Source organism: Panthera tigris, chromosome C1, assembly GCF_018350195.1.
Source record: "Panthera tigris isolate Pti1 chromosome C1, P.tigris_Pti1_mat1.1, whole genome shotgun sequence".
In the NCBI taxonomy this organism is placed as follows: Eukaryota; Metazoa; Chordata; class Mammalia; order Carnivora; family Felidae; genus Panthera; species Panthera tigris.
In genome coordinates this window covers 31,593,936-31,608,505 of record NC_056667.1, presented here as the reverse complement: position 1 = coordinate 31,608,505, position 14,570 = coordinate 31,593,936, and the positions used below count along the sequence as shown (strand labels likewise).

General features: G+C 47.5%; 1 protein-coding gene and 1 pseudogene across 3 annotated transcripts in view; both read right to left on the bottom strand.

Annotated features, from left to right (window-relative positions):
• The window catches only part of CTPS1 (CTP synthase 1), a 30,931-nt gene extending 25,326 nt beyond the window's left edge, over positions 1-5,605 (bottom strand). Inside the window, exons 1-3 of one of the 3 annotated variants that reach the window (XM_042996804.1) lie at positions 5,378-5,605; positions 1,180-1,358; positions 139-309 (exon numbers count right to left, since the gene is read on the bottom strand). In XM_042996804.1, the coding sequence (XP_042852738.1) occupies positions 139-309; positions 1,180-1,345 (337 nt within the window). In that variant the 5' untranslated portion in view covers positions 1,346-1,358; positions 5,378-5,605. Of the gene's footprint in view, positions 1-138; positions 310-414; positions 421-1,179; positions 1,359-5,377 lie in introns of those variants that run through there. The other 2 variants (XM_042996803.1, XM_042996805.1) reach the window with 2 other exon arrangements.
• Positions 3,288-4,190, bottom strand: LOC122240763 (annotated as a pseudogene).
• Positions 5,606-14,570: the final 8,965 nt, after the last annotated feature.

Genomic DNA, 14,570 nt, shown 5'->3' with positions numbered 1-14,570 from the left:
ATTTTCAACAGAAGGCATGGTTCAGTAACAATACCTGGACGCTTTCAGGCTGAAATTGCATGAAAAGTAAATTTTTGTTCACAAAAGAAAAGCAAACTGCTTAAGGTTTTCACACCTTGAGGGCAAATCCAGTTTTACCTTGGACGGTTTTCCCCAAGTAATCTCCTTTGCGTTCCTTGTTAATGACGTACTGGTAGATCTTTCCAGTGGTCAGATTATTGTCCTTGGTGAGGCGGATGTCTAGGAACCGCTCATAGTTCCCTAGATCAAGGTCTACTTCACCACCATCATCCAGCACAAAAACCTCGCCTGCGGTGAATAGTGAAAACGGTCAGGGTAAGTGAGAAACACCCATGTCATGGCAAATGTGAGGCTCAAAATATAAACACTCAAATAGAACAAAGTCTGCATTACCTGGACATGAAGCAGAGAAATTTATTTCTAGAAAACTAAATATGACACAAAAGAAAGAAAAATATCACCAACCATTCTCCAGAAGGCAATAGCTTACTTCCAGCCTATCAACAAGCTCGGTCTGAATCAGGAAGTTATAAAATAGCATTGAACGGAAGGAAATCATAGCCTCAAGGGCGGTGGAGACAGGGAACTTTACAGGAGTGTGGTATCTGCTGCCTAAAGAGAAAGAACTTTCAACAATGCCTACTTGTGCAGCAAAAGGTTTCAAACGTGATAAAAGCATGATTTCCTTCAAAGCTCACACTGGATACTAAGGTCCTGCTGATTACAAAAACCAGCTTCTGGGCTACACTTTAGTCCCAAAGTTGTGAAACTCCAAGTTTCTCCCATTCCTTTGTTTGACATTCATTCCTTGAGACGTCATTCTAGAAGTCTTGCCCAGAATGGTTCATTCCTACCATCACAATAGGAGACCAGCATAAAAACTGGAAAGGGAAAAATGTCTTACTTTTTCCCCCTCAGAGAGGGGTTTCTATTATAGAAATCTCTAGACTCTAATCACTATGTTGCCTATTTAGATTTCTGCTTCCTCTCTGTCTAGGTGAGAAAAACAGATTCTGCTAATGCTAAGGACCTTTTTGGAAGGCAGGAAATGCAAGTCACGTAATACAAAATACACACAATTTCCAAGGGCTGATGTACATTCTTCCACATACTCCATAATTATTATTTTAACAAAAGAAAGAAATGCATCGTGCTTACCATGCTCATAAGGAGAGAATGTTCCCGCATCAATGTTAATGTATGGGTCAATTTTAATTGAAGTTACATGTAAACCGCATGATTTCAGTATCGTGCCTACGCTGCTGGCGATGATTCCTTTTCCAATTCCTGATATAACACCACCAGTAACTAGAATGTACTTCATTTTACTTTTTGGCCTGGGAATGGAAGAAGGAAAAATTACAGATAAAATATATTTCCACAAAGCAAACGTATCTGGGTTCAAAGGCTAGCTGTACTGCTTCCTAGCTATGAACCCCCCCTGGGGAGCCTCAGTTTCCCTCTCCATCGCACGACTTTAGAAGGTTGTTATGTGATGTGAGCTCCTAACAAACATTTCTTAGGATCACTGAATGGCTTTAGTCAAACAGGAGTTGAAAAACAATGACTAGTCACATAATGTAGCTTTTGTTTAAAGCTCTGACAACCAACAACCTTGAGAGACGACCTAATAAAAAAATAAATTTAATAATCTGACAGAACGCTATGCCCCAAACATTGGCTGACATAGCCAGCAGACCCCGGGGTTCAAAAGCAGGTGCCTCATTATTTTCCCTGCATGGGAGAAACAACGTCTCAATCTTGGATGAGCCCTGGATTGCCTGATTGCCCCACAAAAGAGAATGTCTTTGACTAACCTACAATGTATCCCCAAGAAAAGAGAGCTTCACTAGGTTACAGAAGACAGAATAAAAGAACTTCAACATTTAAAAGGAGTTGCAATTAAGCCTAAAAATCCTTTAGTTAAAGGTAGTTTGCTCCTGTAGTTTATTAATAACTTACTCCTTCCCAGTTGTACGGCTGTTTAACTCAAAACTCTCTCCGAGCTATAAAATGAAGAGAAACCATATATACTGGAGGAAAGGAACATCAGATAACAAACCAGCCTGAAACACATAATGGGCAGAGGACTCAAAGAGAGGACAGATCCCATTAAATCCAAAAAGCTGTACAGCTGTGGCCGGGAATGGAAGCAGCAGATGTGGTGACAGATAAAAAGGGTGGGTGGATGGAAGAAACAGCAGAGGCAAGAGGCGAGGTGACAGCAACAGGCTGGCCAGGGAGAATTCATCACTGGCCCTAGCTTCAGAGGCTCAGAAACATCATTTAGTCAGTAAACCCAAATGTGATCAAAACACAATCACCAAGTAGAAGAGAATGCTTGCTTTGGCATGGTCAGGACATTTTCCTCCTCTGGGAACACTTCATGTGAAGCCAGTTTATAATAAAAATAAGCTAAGAAAGGAACAAGGAAACCGGGGAGTTCTGCCTGAAGCATTCCCCCGCCCCACTCCCCAAGGCAGAAATGAATACACTTGGCAAAGTAAGAATGTTCAGAATGACTCCCCCCTTGGATAGCAAGGAAGACAACCAGACCGTGACTTGCTCTTGCCATTGTTATACCATTTCCAAAAGCATGCTCCTTGGTTTCTGCAAAATGTATGTGGGGTTCCCATAAAGCATTTTATGGACATAAAAATCAGAAATGTTGTTAAACAGTCAATTGGTTTAATGCCAGATCTCCAGTAGCCTTTAATAAGTTAATATGCTCTGTGATCTCCCCAAACGGGCATACAGTGTAGTTTCCCCAAAACTTGTTTGACCCCAAGTCCCTAATATTTGGGGGGGGGGGGACACTACTCTGTCACCTCACAGTGAAACAGATCCTTACTGACACACGAATTATCAGACTTGGCTACATTTTAGATGTGTTCTATCCAGGGATATCCCTGACACTATAGAACTAAATTCTCAGAGTAAATTTTAGATGTTCCTAGAAATTTCTCAGAGTGGGTTATGGAGATTACTTTTACAGAAGACTCCTTCTTCATCCGTTTGTATTCGACTTGCCCCAATTTTACCTGAAGAGGGTAACACCTCTCTTGAGGGAAGATTCTTGCAGCCTCCCACAGTGCCTGGCAATAAAGACCCCAATGGGCTCCCAGACCAGGTAGGAGAGGCTGACAGGACCCACTCACTCACACTGATGAGCGACCCCCTATGTAGGTGCTACCGTGCTGGACACTTTGGGGACCACAAAAGTTTTTGTTTTGTTTTGTTTTTTTTTACTTCTATTTGCATTTATTTTATGCAGAATTTACTCCCAGGCCATAGGTTTTTGTTTCTCCAGTTTCTTCCGGGATCTCTTTTTCTTCGGCAACCTCCTCTCCCGGTTTGGGAACTAGCTGCTCTTTCCCAGTAAGGACCATCTCCGCGTGGCAGGAGAGCTCACGTGTGGGTTGAACCGACCACGGGCCCTGTAAGTTCTGCGCCGCAGCTTGGGGGCTTTTGTTCACCTGGATGTGCCCAATAACCAGAGAATCTACATCTAAACCCTTAAGTTCAGCATTCTTCTCTGCATGTTTAAGCATGTGCAGTAAAAATTCAGCCCTCTTTTTGGGCCACCAACCCCGTGTCCAGCCCCACGGTTTGGCCTGGGCACACCCACACCTACCAACTCCACCACTCCAGTGACACGGAATGGCACACGCTGTGTCTACAAAGTGACATCTTTCAGATACTTGGTGGCTTTTTGGATATGCATACCCTTGATGGCCTGGGAAGTTTCACGTGTGTTCTTAAAGTGAACACAAAGATTTGAAACCTCTTGACTTGCATGATTTCGTAGGGTCTTCTGGGTCAAGTGAATAGCAAACCATTTTCAGAGATCACCTCAGGCTGCTTATGGGAAGAGCGGGGACCAGAAAACTTCACCAGATCTGGGCTCATATCACAAGTTGCTGGCAGTCCGGTTAGAGACAAAACATTTACAAAGAAATGAGTAATCCACTGATGGTGGGAAACAGGGACAACATATGAAAGGCACACATGGAGAACAGAAAGCAGAAAGCTTTCAGTGGCAAGACCAGGGTATAGATCATGTCCTAGCAGAGGAACGTGAGAGAAATTAAGGCTGGGAGAGGATCCAAGTTGCTCCTGCTTAGTAGACCTGAGACCTGCAACAGGTCTTCAAGGACTGACAGCAAGAAATAAAGCATGGAGAAGGCAACAGAGTGAACAGGAAGGTGAAGGCCATCTACAGAAAACAGATGCAGGGCCAAGAAGAGGGGGTGGGGGGTGGAGGGTGCCTGTGGGAAGACAGTGGGAAATAAGCTGGAAATGTAGGCAAGGGTCCAAATCATGTGGAAACCTTAATGTCCAATCTGCACTTTATTCTGAAGAGGATGGACACATGGGAAAGTTTTCAAGCACAGAAGTAACATATATTAAGAGGTATCAGGGGTGCCTGGCTGGTTCAGCCGGTAGAGCATGCAACTCTTGATCTCGGGGGTGGGAGTTCGAGCCCCACGATGGGTGTAGAGATTACCTAAAAATAATCTTTAAAAAAAACTGCATCAGAGGAATTCAATAAAAATGGCAAGGGGGGGGGGGGAGCTTTTTTGTCGATAAAAATGTTTTGAGATCCACCTCCAGCCCTACCACTTGTGTACTGAGACCTGTCAAGTCACTCAAGGTGTCCGAAGCCCGGGTCCTTAAATCGGAAAAATGGGTGATCCCCGCATCGCCTGTCACCAGGATTGCTGCGGATTGGAAATTATGAGTGTGGACCTACGTGTGCCACGCAAACGTAGTGAACTTCTTTAAAACGCGGCATGCTCACTACGAGCGGCCAGGAGGAGAGCGCGCCGGCTGTGGGGCCGAAGGGGCCGCACCCCGAGCCCCGACGAGCTGCAAGGCCCCTTCCGCCCACTGGAGCCGGGGCGCGCCGGAGGGGCCGCGGCCAGGCCGCCGAACCCATCCCCCACGCGGCAGCGCGTCTCAGACTTTGAACCGCCTCCCAGCCAGGCTGCGGCCGTGCCCCAGGGTCGGAGGGGCCAGGGCCCGGGCAGTCCCCAAGGAGGGGCAGCCGCCGGAGCTTCTCCCGGAGGGCTGAGCAGAGGGGCTCCGGCGCCTCTACTGCCCTCCCGGTCCCACGCGTCATCCCCGGCCCCCTGCTCAGCCGAGCCAGGTCGCGCTGCAGCGCGTACTGCCGGCCCCCGCGACCCCGGCCCCGCGGCCTTTCCCGCCGCCCCACGCCCCTTGCGGCCCGGCTTCCCAGCGGCGCCCGGCCACGCGGCCCCGCGCGCGGGAGCCGGCTCCTAGCCGGCCTGGCCGCCCGCCCGCCCCACTCCCGTTAGGCACGCAGCCCATTGGTCAGGCCGGCGAGCCACCTCACCCTTGATTGGTGGGAGCGGTGTCTATCAGCCGGCGGTGTGGCTGTCCCGCGCCGGGTTCAGCTAGCGCCGCCGATTCCTGCAAGGCAGAACAGTTCCCCCAGGATCCCTGGAGTCAGCCTACCTGAGGCCGGCTTCCAGGCCTGCCGTCGGCTAAGGATGTAGGTGTGCGACGCGCGCGCTGGGCCCCGGGCCGCCAGTGAACAAGCCCCGCCGCATGCGCCCGGCAGTCTTTCACGGAGGCGGGCTCCAGGCGGTGCGCACGCAGAGGCGGGGGGCGGGGCGGGCGCGAGGGCCCTCCCAGGGGCGGGGTCTGGGTGAGCGGGGCGCAGGGCCCCGAGTGCGCAGGCGCGGGGGAGAGGCGCTTTCTCCTCGGCTGGGGCTGGTCTGCGGGCTTGTACCCGGGCTGCTGACGCCCGGAAGACGCAGGCGTTGGAGACCCGGCAGGTTGTGGCTTTTCTGCCTTGCGTCTTTTGTTCGCAGTCGGTGATCCAGGCTTCCTCTCTTGCGGAGGAGGCCGTGTTTGGACTCAAACCTGGCAAATCCGTCCTCTGGCCCCAGCAGCCTTCGAGAGGAGGCCAGATCCATCACGCCGTGTCTCCGAACCTTCTGGCGCCGTGAGCACCACGTTCACGCCAGCTGGTGGGGCGACCCCAGCCCATCTCTCCCGCCACGCCCTCTGGACCGAGGGACAGCGGCAGTGTCACCCCCTGCTGGCCTCTAAATGAGAAAGCCTAGAAGGGCGCCTCAGCTCCAGCTCCTTCCTCATCTGGCTTCCTTGCTCCCGCATCTGCCCTGAGCGCAGCTGCTTTAGATGGAGAAGGGTCCAGAAAAGACATAGTTTCCTCCGGCTAATAGTCATTGAGCACCCACTGTGTGCCACACGCTGGGCTGGGCTCCAAAGGACCCTGTCCTGGGTATAACGACGTAGTGGGGCAAATTGATCAGCCAATTACACTTCATCGTGATTTTCATAATTTTTTGCTGCTGGAGTGCCCGGTGTGGGGACTGACCAAGTCTGGTGGGCATTGGGGATGCAGTCAAGAAGTCTTCTCCGAAAAAGCAGTTTAAAGCTGAGAACTGAAATTTACTGGCAAAGAATGGGAAGGGCGAGGTGGGGAGTAAGAATGAGTGAGGCAGAAAGAAAAGCTTGTGTGAAGGCCCTGAGGCCCAGAAGAATGTAGAACAGCTGAATCATCAGGCCAGTGTAGCTGCATTGGAGAGAGCCAAAGGAAGAGAGAATATGAGATCAGGCTGGAGAGGTGGGCATGGCCATACCATGCAGAGCATTATAGAGTAAGTTAAGGATTTTGTTTCTCCTACAGGCAGTAGAAAAACCATAGAAAATTTTTTGAGCAGGGGATTTTGTTTTTCTTTTGAATAGCGGATACACGCACATGGTTAATTTTTTTTACTATGAACACTACACAAGGGTACTTGAAAAACTTCTCACCTCTGTACCCCGATGCTCCTGTTTTCTTCCCTAGAAGCAATTTGTCACAAGCTCTTGTAATCACTTAGGAAAACGACTCCAACAAATGGTTTCCAAGGAACCGGTTGGGAGGCTTCCGTAGTGGCCCAAAGAGAGCTTCTGGCTTCTTCCAAATCTGGAACCCCACTGCTTCTACCCTGCCAAGCCACCCAAGCTGCACTCAGCTCCAAATCTAAAACATGCTCGGGATGTGTTTGAAGATGTGCTATGTCCACACATTCTTTCAAGAAGCATTTGGTGTTTATCTTAGCGCTGGGACACGATAGACACTGAGAACATACTTGCTGAAGTAATGGAGATGCTATAGGAGACACAAGAATGAGCCATTCCCTCGGCGGGTGTTCTGGGTGATCACTGTCCCCTGTCTCCTCCTCCTTTGAACCTCTGCCTTCTCCTCCCCCATACTCTTTCTCAGCAGTGGTCTTGCTTCCTATTTCACTGACAAAATAGAAGCCATCGGACCTTCTTGAGCTCCCAGCGCCATATCCATCAACCTAGTTCTATCTCTGCGCACGGGCTCTGCCTTCTCCCCTGTGCTGTGGACACACTACCCTCATTGTTTCAGGCGCCATATCTTCTTGTCAAGTCAAGAACGTCACTCTGTTAATTCTCCCGTCGTGCATCAGCGGTTTTCCCCTCTGTCATATCATTTCCCCTAACAGGATGCAGTGTCTGCCATTTCAAAACCTCTGTCTTCACTGTACGTGATTCTCTGGCTACCCCTCATTCCTCCGTGTCCCTTTTCAGCACAGCTCCTAGAAAGTGCTGTTTGCACTTGTTGTCTGCAATTTCTTCCCTCTCTCTTGAACTCACTCTGATCAGGTAATTGCTCACATAATTCACACTGAAACTGTGCTTGTCGAAAATGAACCTCTGTGCTCCCAAACCTCTGAATCCCAGCCTAGACTCCCAAGTCCTAGATAGAGATGCCAGTGTGGCTGTACGTGCATGGTGTGTGTGTGTGTGTGTGTGTGTGTGTGTGTGTGTGTGTGTGTGTTTGCACGTTCGGGCTGTTCCTCTCCCCAGCCGTGAGCTCACAGACTCCCTGTGGGCTTGTGAGTGCAGCCATACTGCCCCCAGATCCTGCTCCTAGACCAGATGATTCCTAACAGCACTTGTCAGAGCTGATCAGTCCCTCCTTAAAACATGTTCTTTACCTGGCTTCTAGAAAACCATTTTCTCTGTTTTTCTCCTGTTTCACAGTCCGCTCCTTCTGGGTGCCCTTTCCTAGAACCTTTCCTGTTCCTGACCTGTAAACACTGGTATGCCCCAGGGCTCATAAGATCCCTTCTCCATCTATAATCACTCTTTACACGATCTCATCCTGACTTTAAGTACCATCTATATTCTGACGACTCCCAAATTGACGTTTCCAACCTGGACCTGTCTCCTGAACTCCAGATTTAGGGCCCTTCTAAGCGTGAAGGTCTTGGCACAAACAAACAGGCACCTTGTCTTCAGGTGGGATTGCTGTGCACTGCTCTTCGTGTTCCAGAGCTCCCCCTGGGATCAGGCTGCAGCCTCAACCAGGGGCCGCACACTTTCTGAAAAGGGCCTGAGAGTAAGTATATTGGGCTTTTGGGCCATATGGTCCCGGTCACAACTACCCAATTCTGTCTTTGTAGCACAGAAAGTGTAGTGCCTGAACAAAATAAGCGTCACAGAAATAGAAATGCAGGTTTGATGGCAAGGCCAAAGTTTGCCAGCCCCTGAGCTAAACACACCTGTCGTCTTTTCTAGCACCTTCCCTGCCCTGTGCTGCTCCCCCCATTCCCTTACAGGTTTCACTTGGGAGCATTGCTCAATTATTCACTTAACAAGAACCCCCTCTTGGTCTTTGTTCCTAGGGAATGCGACCTAAGACAGTGCCCCTCCTACACGTTCCTCCCAGGGTGCGCTCAATACTTTCCCTAAGACATTTATCACAGGGTGCTGAAATTGCCTGTCTACCTGGGCGTCTCCTCCCCACCCGATTGTAATTAATCTCATTGCGATGACTTCACGTTTCTGTGTCTCAGTTCCCCTTATCAGGTACAGTCTTGTTCACCTAAGTTTAATTCCCTCTACTACCCTGGAAGGCAAATGCCATCCTGACTCTACTATATTCCATATGTTGAAGCCGGGAATGAAAAGTGTAAATGCCCTACTGAGAGCACGTATGAAGGTTCACTTCGAATCCTTTCTGTTTTGCACCCCCTCTTTCCGCCCATCACCAGATCCTGCCAACTGTTTCCTCACCGAGGCTCCTTCGAGTGACTTTCTTCTCATTCACATCAAGACGCTGTCACCCTGGCCGGGTGTTCTAACAGATTATGTGGGCAAGTTATGGCAGCAAGGAGCCCACAACCATTGACTTACATGTGTAAGTTTTGCCCGGATGGCGGCTACTTAAAAAAACTAAAATTCTTTTTAGTTTCTAAGAGATATGTAAATGGTATGAAAGTCAAAAGGCACAAAGGAATACACAGCAAAAGTTTCCCTCACATATCCCCTGGCCACCTAGTTTTCCTCCCAGAGGCAACCAGTATTAGGTTTCTTGTTTATCTTTCAAGAGATACTCTGTGAACAGTCTATGTCCTCTCTTATTGGCTGTATGATATTTTAGTGTGTTCTATTGGATTTTCCTTACTTGAGCCAGTTTTCTTTAATGACGTTATTTAGTGAATTCACTGGTTATACCGTCACTTGGACATGAAAAGATTTAAAGGGGTATGTGTAGGGGCGCCCGGGTGGCTCAGTCAGTTAAGCGTCCAATTTTGGCTCAGGCCACGATCTCACGGTTTGTGAGTTTGAGCCCCGCGTCGGTCTCTATGCTGTCAGCTCAGAGCCTGGAGGCTGCTTTGGATTCTCTCTCTCTCTCTCTCTCTCTGCCCCTCCCCTGCACTCTCTCTGTCTCCCTCTCAAAAATAATAAACATTAAAAATTTTAATAAATAGGGGCGCCTGGGTGGCTCAGTCGGTTGAGCGTCCGACTTCGGCTCAGGTCATGATCTCACAGTCCATGAGTTCGAGCCCCGCGTCAGGCTCTGGGCTGATGGCTCAGAGCCTGGAGCCTGCTTCCGATTCTGTGTCTCCCTCCCTCTCTGTCCCTCCCCTGTTCATGCTCTGTCTCTCTCTGTCTTAAAAACAAATAAATGTTAAAAAAATTTTTTTTTAATTTTAATAAATAAATAAAGGGGTGTGTGTGTGTGTGTATGTGTGTACCTGTGTGTGTAAAATATGAGAAAAAAATGAGGCAAAGGGAAAATTAGGGTAGGAACTTTTTCTCCTCAATGACACTCCATTGCCTTCAGGATAAAGCCAAAACCACACTTTGATTTATGAGTCTATGCACAATCTGGCCTCAGTTTACTCCTCCTGTAGCCTTATGACCCATCCCGTGCTCTAGCCACACTGGACTCTTTCAGTCCCCTAAACACGCCATTCTTTCTCTTTCCCACATCGGGATCTGTGCATAGACCTCTGTTGGAAAACCCCCTTCCCTTTGTCTTACTAATGTCACGTTTCAGCTTGGCCTTCGCTTTCCCAAAGTAGATTTCCTGGACATATTTTTGGGGATCATACTAACTCTCCACTCTTCTACTGCTGCCCGGACTTCCCTAAGCACAGCACTTACAAGCTGTAGTTTGATGGTACATTCCCTTGTCTAGATCTCCCCCTCATCTAGAAGCTCTGTGAGGTGTGGGACCTGCTTATCTGATTTACTATTGTATGCCCAATGCTCATAGTGCACAATTGGGAAATATTTTTTCCTACAAATAAATGAATCCAGAAATTAAATTAGATCCCAAATCCTATGCGTTTTTTTAGAAGAGAGTCACAAATTTGACTTTTAACTTCCCAAGAGCCAACGTGAGAAGGATCAATATGATTCATAGAAAACCATACAAGTGTTAAGGAGAAATATCACTTCCTCAAACAGCCCTTCACTGAGCCCCTAGGGCCCCTTATCGGCACCCCTAAATCCCTCCCCACACGCACACTATTTTTCTTTGGTAGCATTTGTTGAAATTACAACAATCGATGGGGTAATTATTTATTTGATGTGTGTGTTCTCTACCAGACTGCATTTCACTTAGGAGTGTATCCCAGCACCTCTCACATTGCCTGCGAGTAGCAGGTACTCAGTAAATGTTTACTGAATGAATTAAAGGGAACTTTCTTCCTATAACTGAGATCAGAAATCAATTTCTCCTGCGAGTCTTCGTGGAGGGGATGCAGGATATGTAATGCATGGATGAATGATCTCAGTGATACCCAGACAACAGACCTACAGGAGACAAGGGTCACAGGGCTTTCCCTAGAATGATTCTCAATAAAGGCTCATGGCAGTGCCCCAAAGCGCAATTCAGGCACAGCGATTCTGCTAAGAGCCAACAGGATGCCAAGAGTATGCCGTGTGGGGGAGAAGCCCTCGGAAGACCCGGCTTATTCAGAAGTAAATTATAAAGCATCTTCTGGCGCTCCTCTGTAAAGAAAGTTCTCTAACCCGAGTGCCGGGTAGATTGTGAGGAGAATGGATTAAATATACACCTGAGAGAGACGTGGGATGAAGCTATTCAAGTTACAGTCAAAGGCTTTCAACAATTATTTGAGCTTGGGGTACAATTCATATGTATCTCAGAATTAATTGATGTCCTTCACAGGGAACATGACGGGATGTCAGAATAATCTGACAGAGACATCTGTCTCATGCTGGGCATATAATAATATGCATTAGTATTATATATAATTGTATGGTGTAATCATACTCTACTACCCCAATAACACATTTAGGGAAAAGAGGTAGTAAAAGACAAAACAGAAAGAAAACAAACGCTTTACGAAAACATGTTATTATCCAAGCATACTAGCGAATTCTCAGTTGACAAATACACCACAGCTAACATCACCACCTATCCCAGATTTGGGGGGCAGTTCTGACTTCTTGGAATCTTATTCTTTTTAATAAAATAATGTATTACATGTATAACTAAATGCCGTTTTGTTACTACACCCGTCTAAGACTTTAATGCAAATGAACGGGCAGATGAGAAAATGAATACTTTTGAAATCATATACTTTGACTTTGGGGTTCAGAGAACATGGCACACAGGACTCATTTCTAGTCTTCTCACCTGTAAGACCTCTCCCAGCTTCCCGTGCTAGTTGAGTACTACCCCTCTGATCTACGGAGCTCTCTCTTACTCATCTGTTCCAACATTTACTGCATTATATGGCGATTATCTGGATTTGCTTGTCTCCAGACTGAAAGAACTGCCTTTTTTCAGCTCCAATAGCCACAAGAAGGAAAGGCAAAGCCGCCCTCACACTTCATAAGCCCCCAAAACCACCTCAAACATCTAATCTACCTTAAGACTCTGTGTTCATTGTGCCAACAAAGCTTTCAACCAAATTGTGGCTCCTACATTCTTCCAGTATGAAAACTCCAGAGGCAGAACATTCCGTCCGCAGTGCCTGGAACAGTGCTTGGCACATAGCAAGCCCTCTGTAGGTAATTGATGAACCGAATTAAGGCTATGAAATTAACCTTGCGACGTTCACCTTTCTCATGGTGTGGCTTTTTTCACCTCTTTGTCCAAGACAAACGAATGTTCTTGCAGGAAAACCGATTATATTTCAGTTGGTGGGAAGACACCAATTCCCATGAAAGCAATCCTTACTTCAGCCCAGCTTGGTAATCAAGGCATTCACATGTTTCCAGGCAATGTTTCCTCGGGGTGAATTGTGGACTGAGGGTCGCTAAGGGGTCAGAACGTCAATAGGCTAGGCATCTAGCCTTCTCCCGGCTGCCATTGAGTTGAGTGACCTAACTGATTGGCACAAAGAAGATGGACAGTCAGAGACTGAGAGATTTAGGAAGATTTGCATCTAGGAGGTACTCAGGGGAGCTGTGTATAAAACCCCATAGTTATAATTTCAAATTCTTGGGCCAGGCTCCAGACATCTGTATTTCAGATCTCCCTAACAGATCTATTTCAGTCTCCAAGAACGACTCAGACTCTTGCCATTAGTGTCACGATCACCTGAAAGGCGCCTTTCAGACCTGGGGGAAAATAGGGACAACTCATATAGGAGCTCCAACAACTCCCACGTTTGCATAATTAGCACTTCGATTCCTGTTCACATCATGGGAGTTTTAAAAATGCTTCAACCTTTTAAAATACCTGCATTCAACACATATTTAACTAATCTGATTCAAGGAGGTATGAGGAAAACACCCATCTGGTTGTGGGTTCATGTAACTGGAAAGATGGACGAGGGCGATGTGGTAGTGGTGATATTCTTCTGGAGGAGGAAGTTTAGGGCTGGATTTTTGCTTGTTTTAAAAAAATTATATTTTGGGGCACCTGGCCGTCTCAGTCAGAAGAGCACACGACTCTTGATCTCGGGATCGTGAGTTCGAGCCCCACATTGGGTGTAGAGATTACTTAAATAAATACATAAAAACTTTAGAAAAGTCTGTAAAAATTTACATGTTGTAAACATTTTTGGAAGTATCACATACTTACCAAAAAGCATAAAAATCCTAAGTGTAGGGGCACCTGCGTGGCTCAGTCCGTTGAGCATCCGCCTCTTGATTTCTGCTCAGGTCATGATCTCAGTTTGTGAGATCTAGCCCCGTGTCAGGCTCCACACTGACAGTACAGAGCCTGCTTGAGATTCTCTCTCTGACCCTCTCTCTCTCTCTGCTCCTTCCTTGTGCACGCTCTCTCCCTCTCTCTCAAAATAAATAAATGTAAAAAAAGTTTTTTTAAATCATAAGTGTACAACTTGATGAATTTTTACATATTGATCACACCCATGAAACTAGCATCCAGACTCAGAAACGGAACATTAGCAGCACCCCAAAAGGCCCCCTTGTTCCCCTCTAGTTACCAGTTATGCCCCTCTGTGCATAACCATTACCCTGACTTTTGACATAGTAGATTAGATTGCTCAGGGCTCTTTTTTGTTTATTTATTTATTTTAATGCTTATTTACTTATTTTGGGGGGGGGGGAGGGCAGAGAGAGACGGGGGGAGAGAGAATCCCAAGCAGGCTCTGTGCTGTCAGTGCAGAGCCCAACGTGGGGCTCAAACTCACAAACCATGAGATCCTGACCTGATCAGAAATCAAGGGTTGGACGCTTAACTGACTGAACCACCCAGGCGCCCCTCTCAGGGCTCTTTTGAAAGCTAACCTGGGAATAACATGGCCATCTATTAAAGCTCTTGTTTTGTCCGAGAATCCTAAGGTTCACAACATTTTATTTGGCTCCTTTAAATTGTAGCTGTCTCCTCTCTCCCTCCTTCCATGCCAGACCCAAGTCATCTTCCTGTTTTCTTTTGTTTTTTTAAATGCAAACAAAGCAAAAGGGTCAGCAAAACGGGTACCTTTTTCATTCATTCATCTTGAAACATTTGTGAGCACCACCACCACCCCCCCCCCCCCCCCCCCCCCCGCCAGGCACTGTCCCAGGTGCCAGGGTCACAAAGACAATTACGACACTGAGGTCAGTATACTATTGGGGGAAAGCGGTGGGGCACCTCGGAAGCCCCAGGAGGGGCACCTAACCCAGCCCGATGGCCAAAGAAAGCTTCCCAGAGCAATGTCTCTAAGGATGAGCAGGCTGGCAGGAGAGGGGGGAGGAGGGTCTCCTGTGTGGAGTCACAGGACTGGGTGGGAAGTGGGCTCTGTGCCAAGACCTCACCGGCTAGAAAG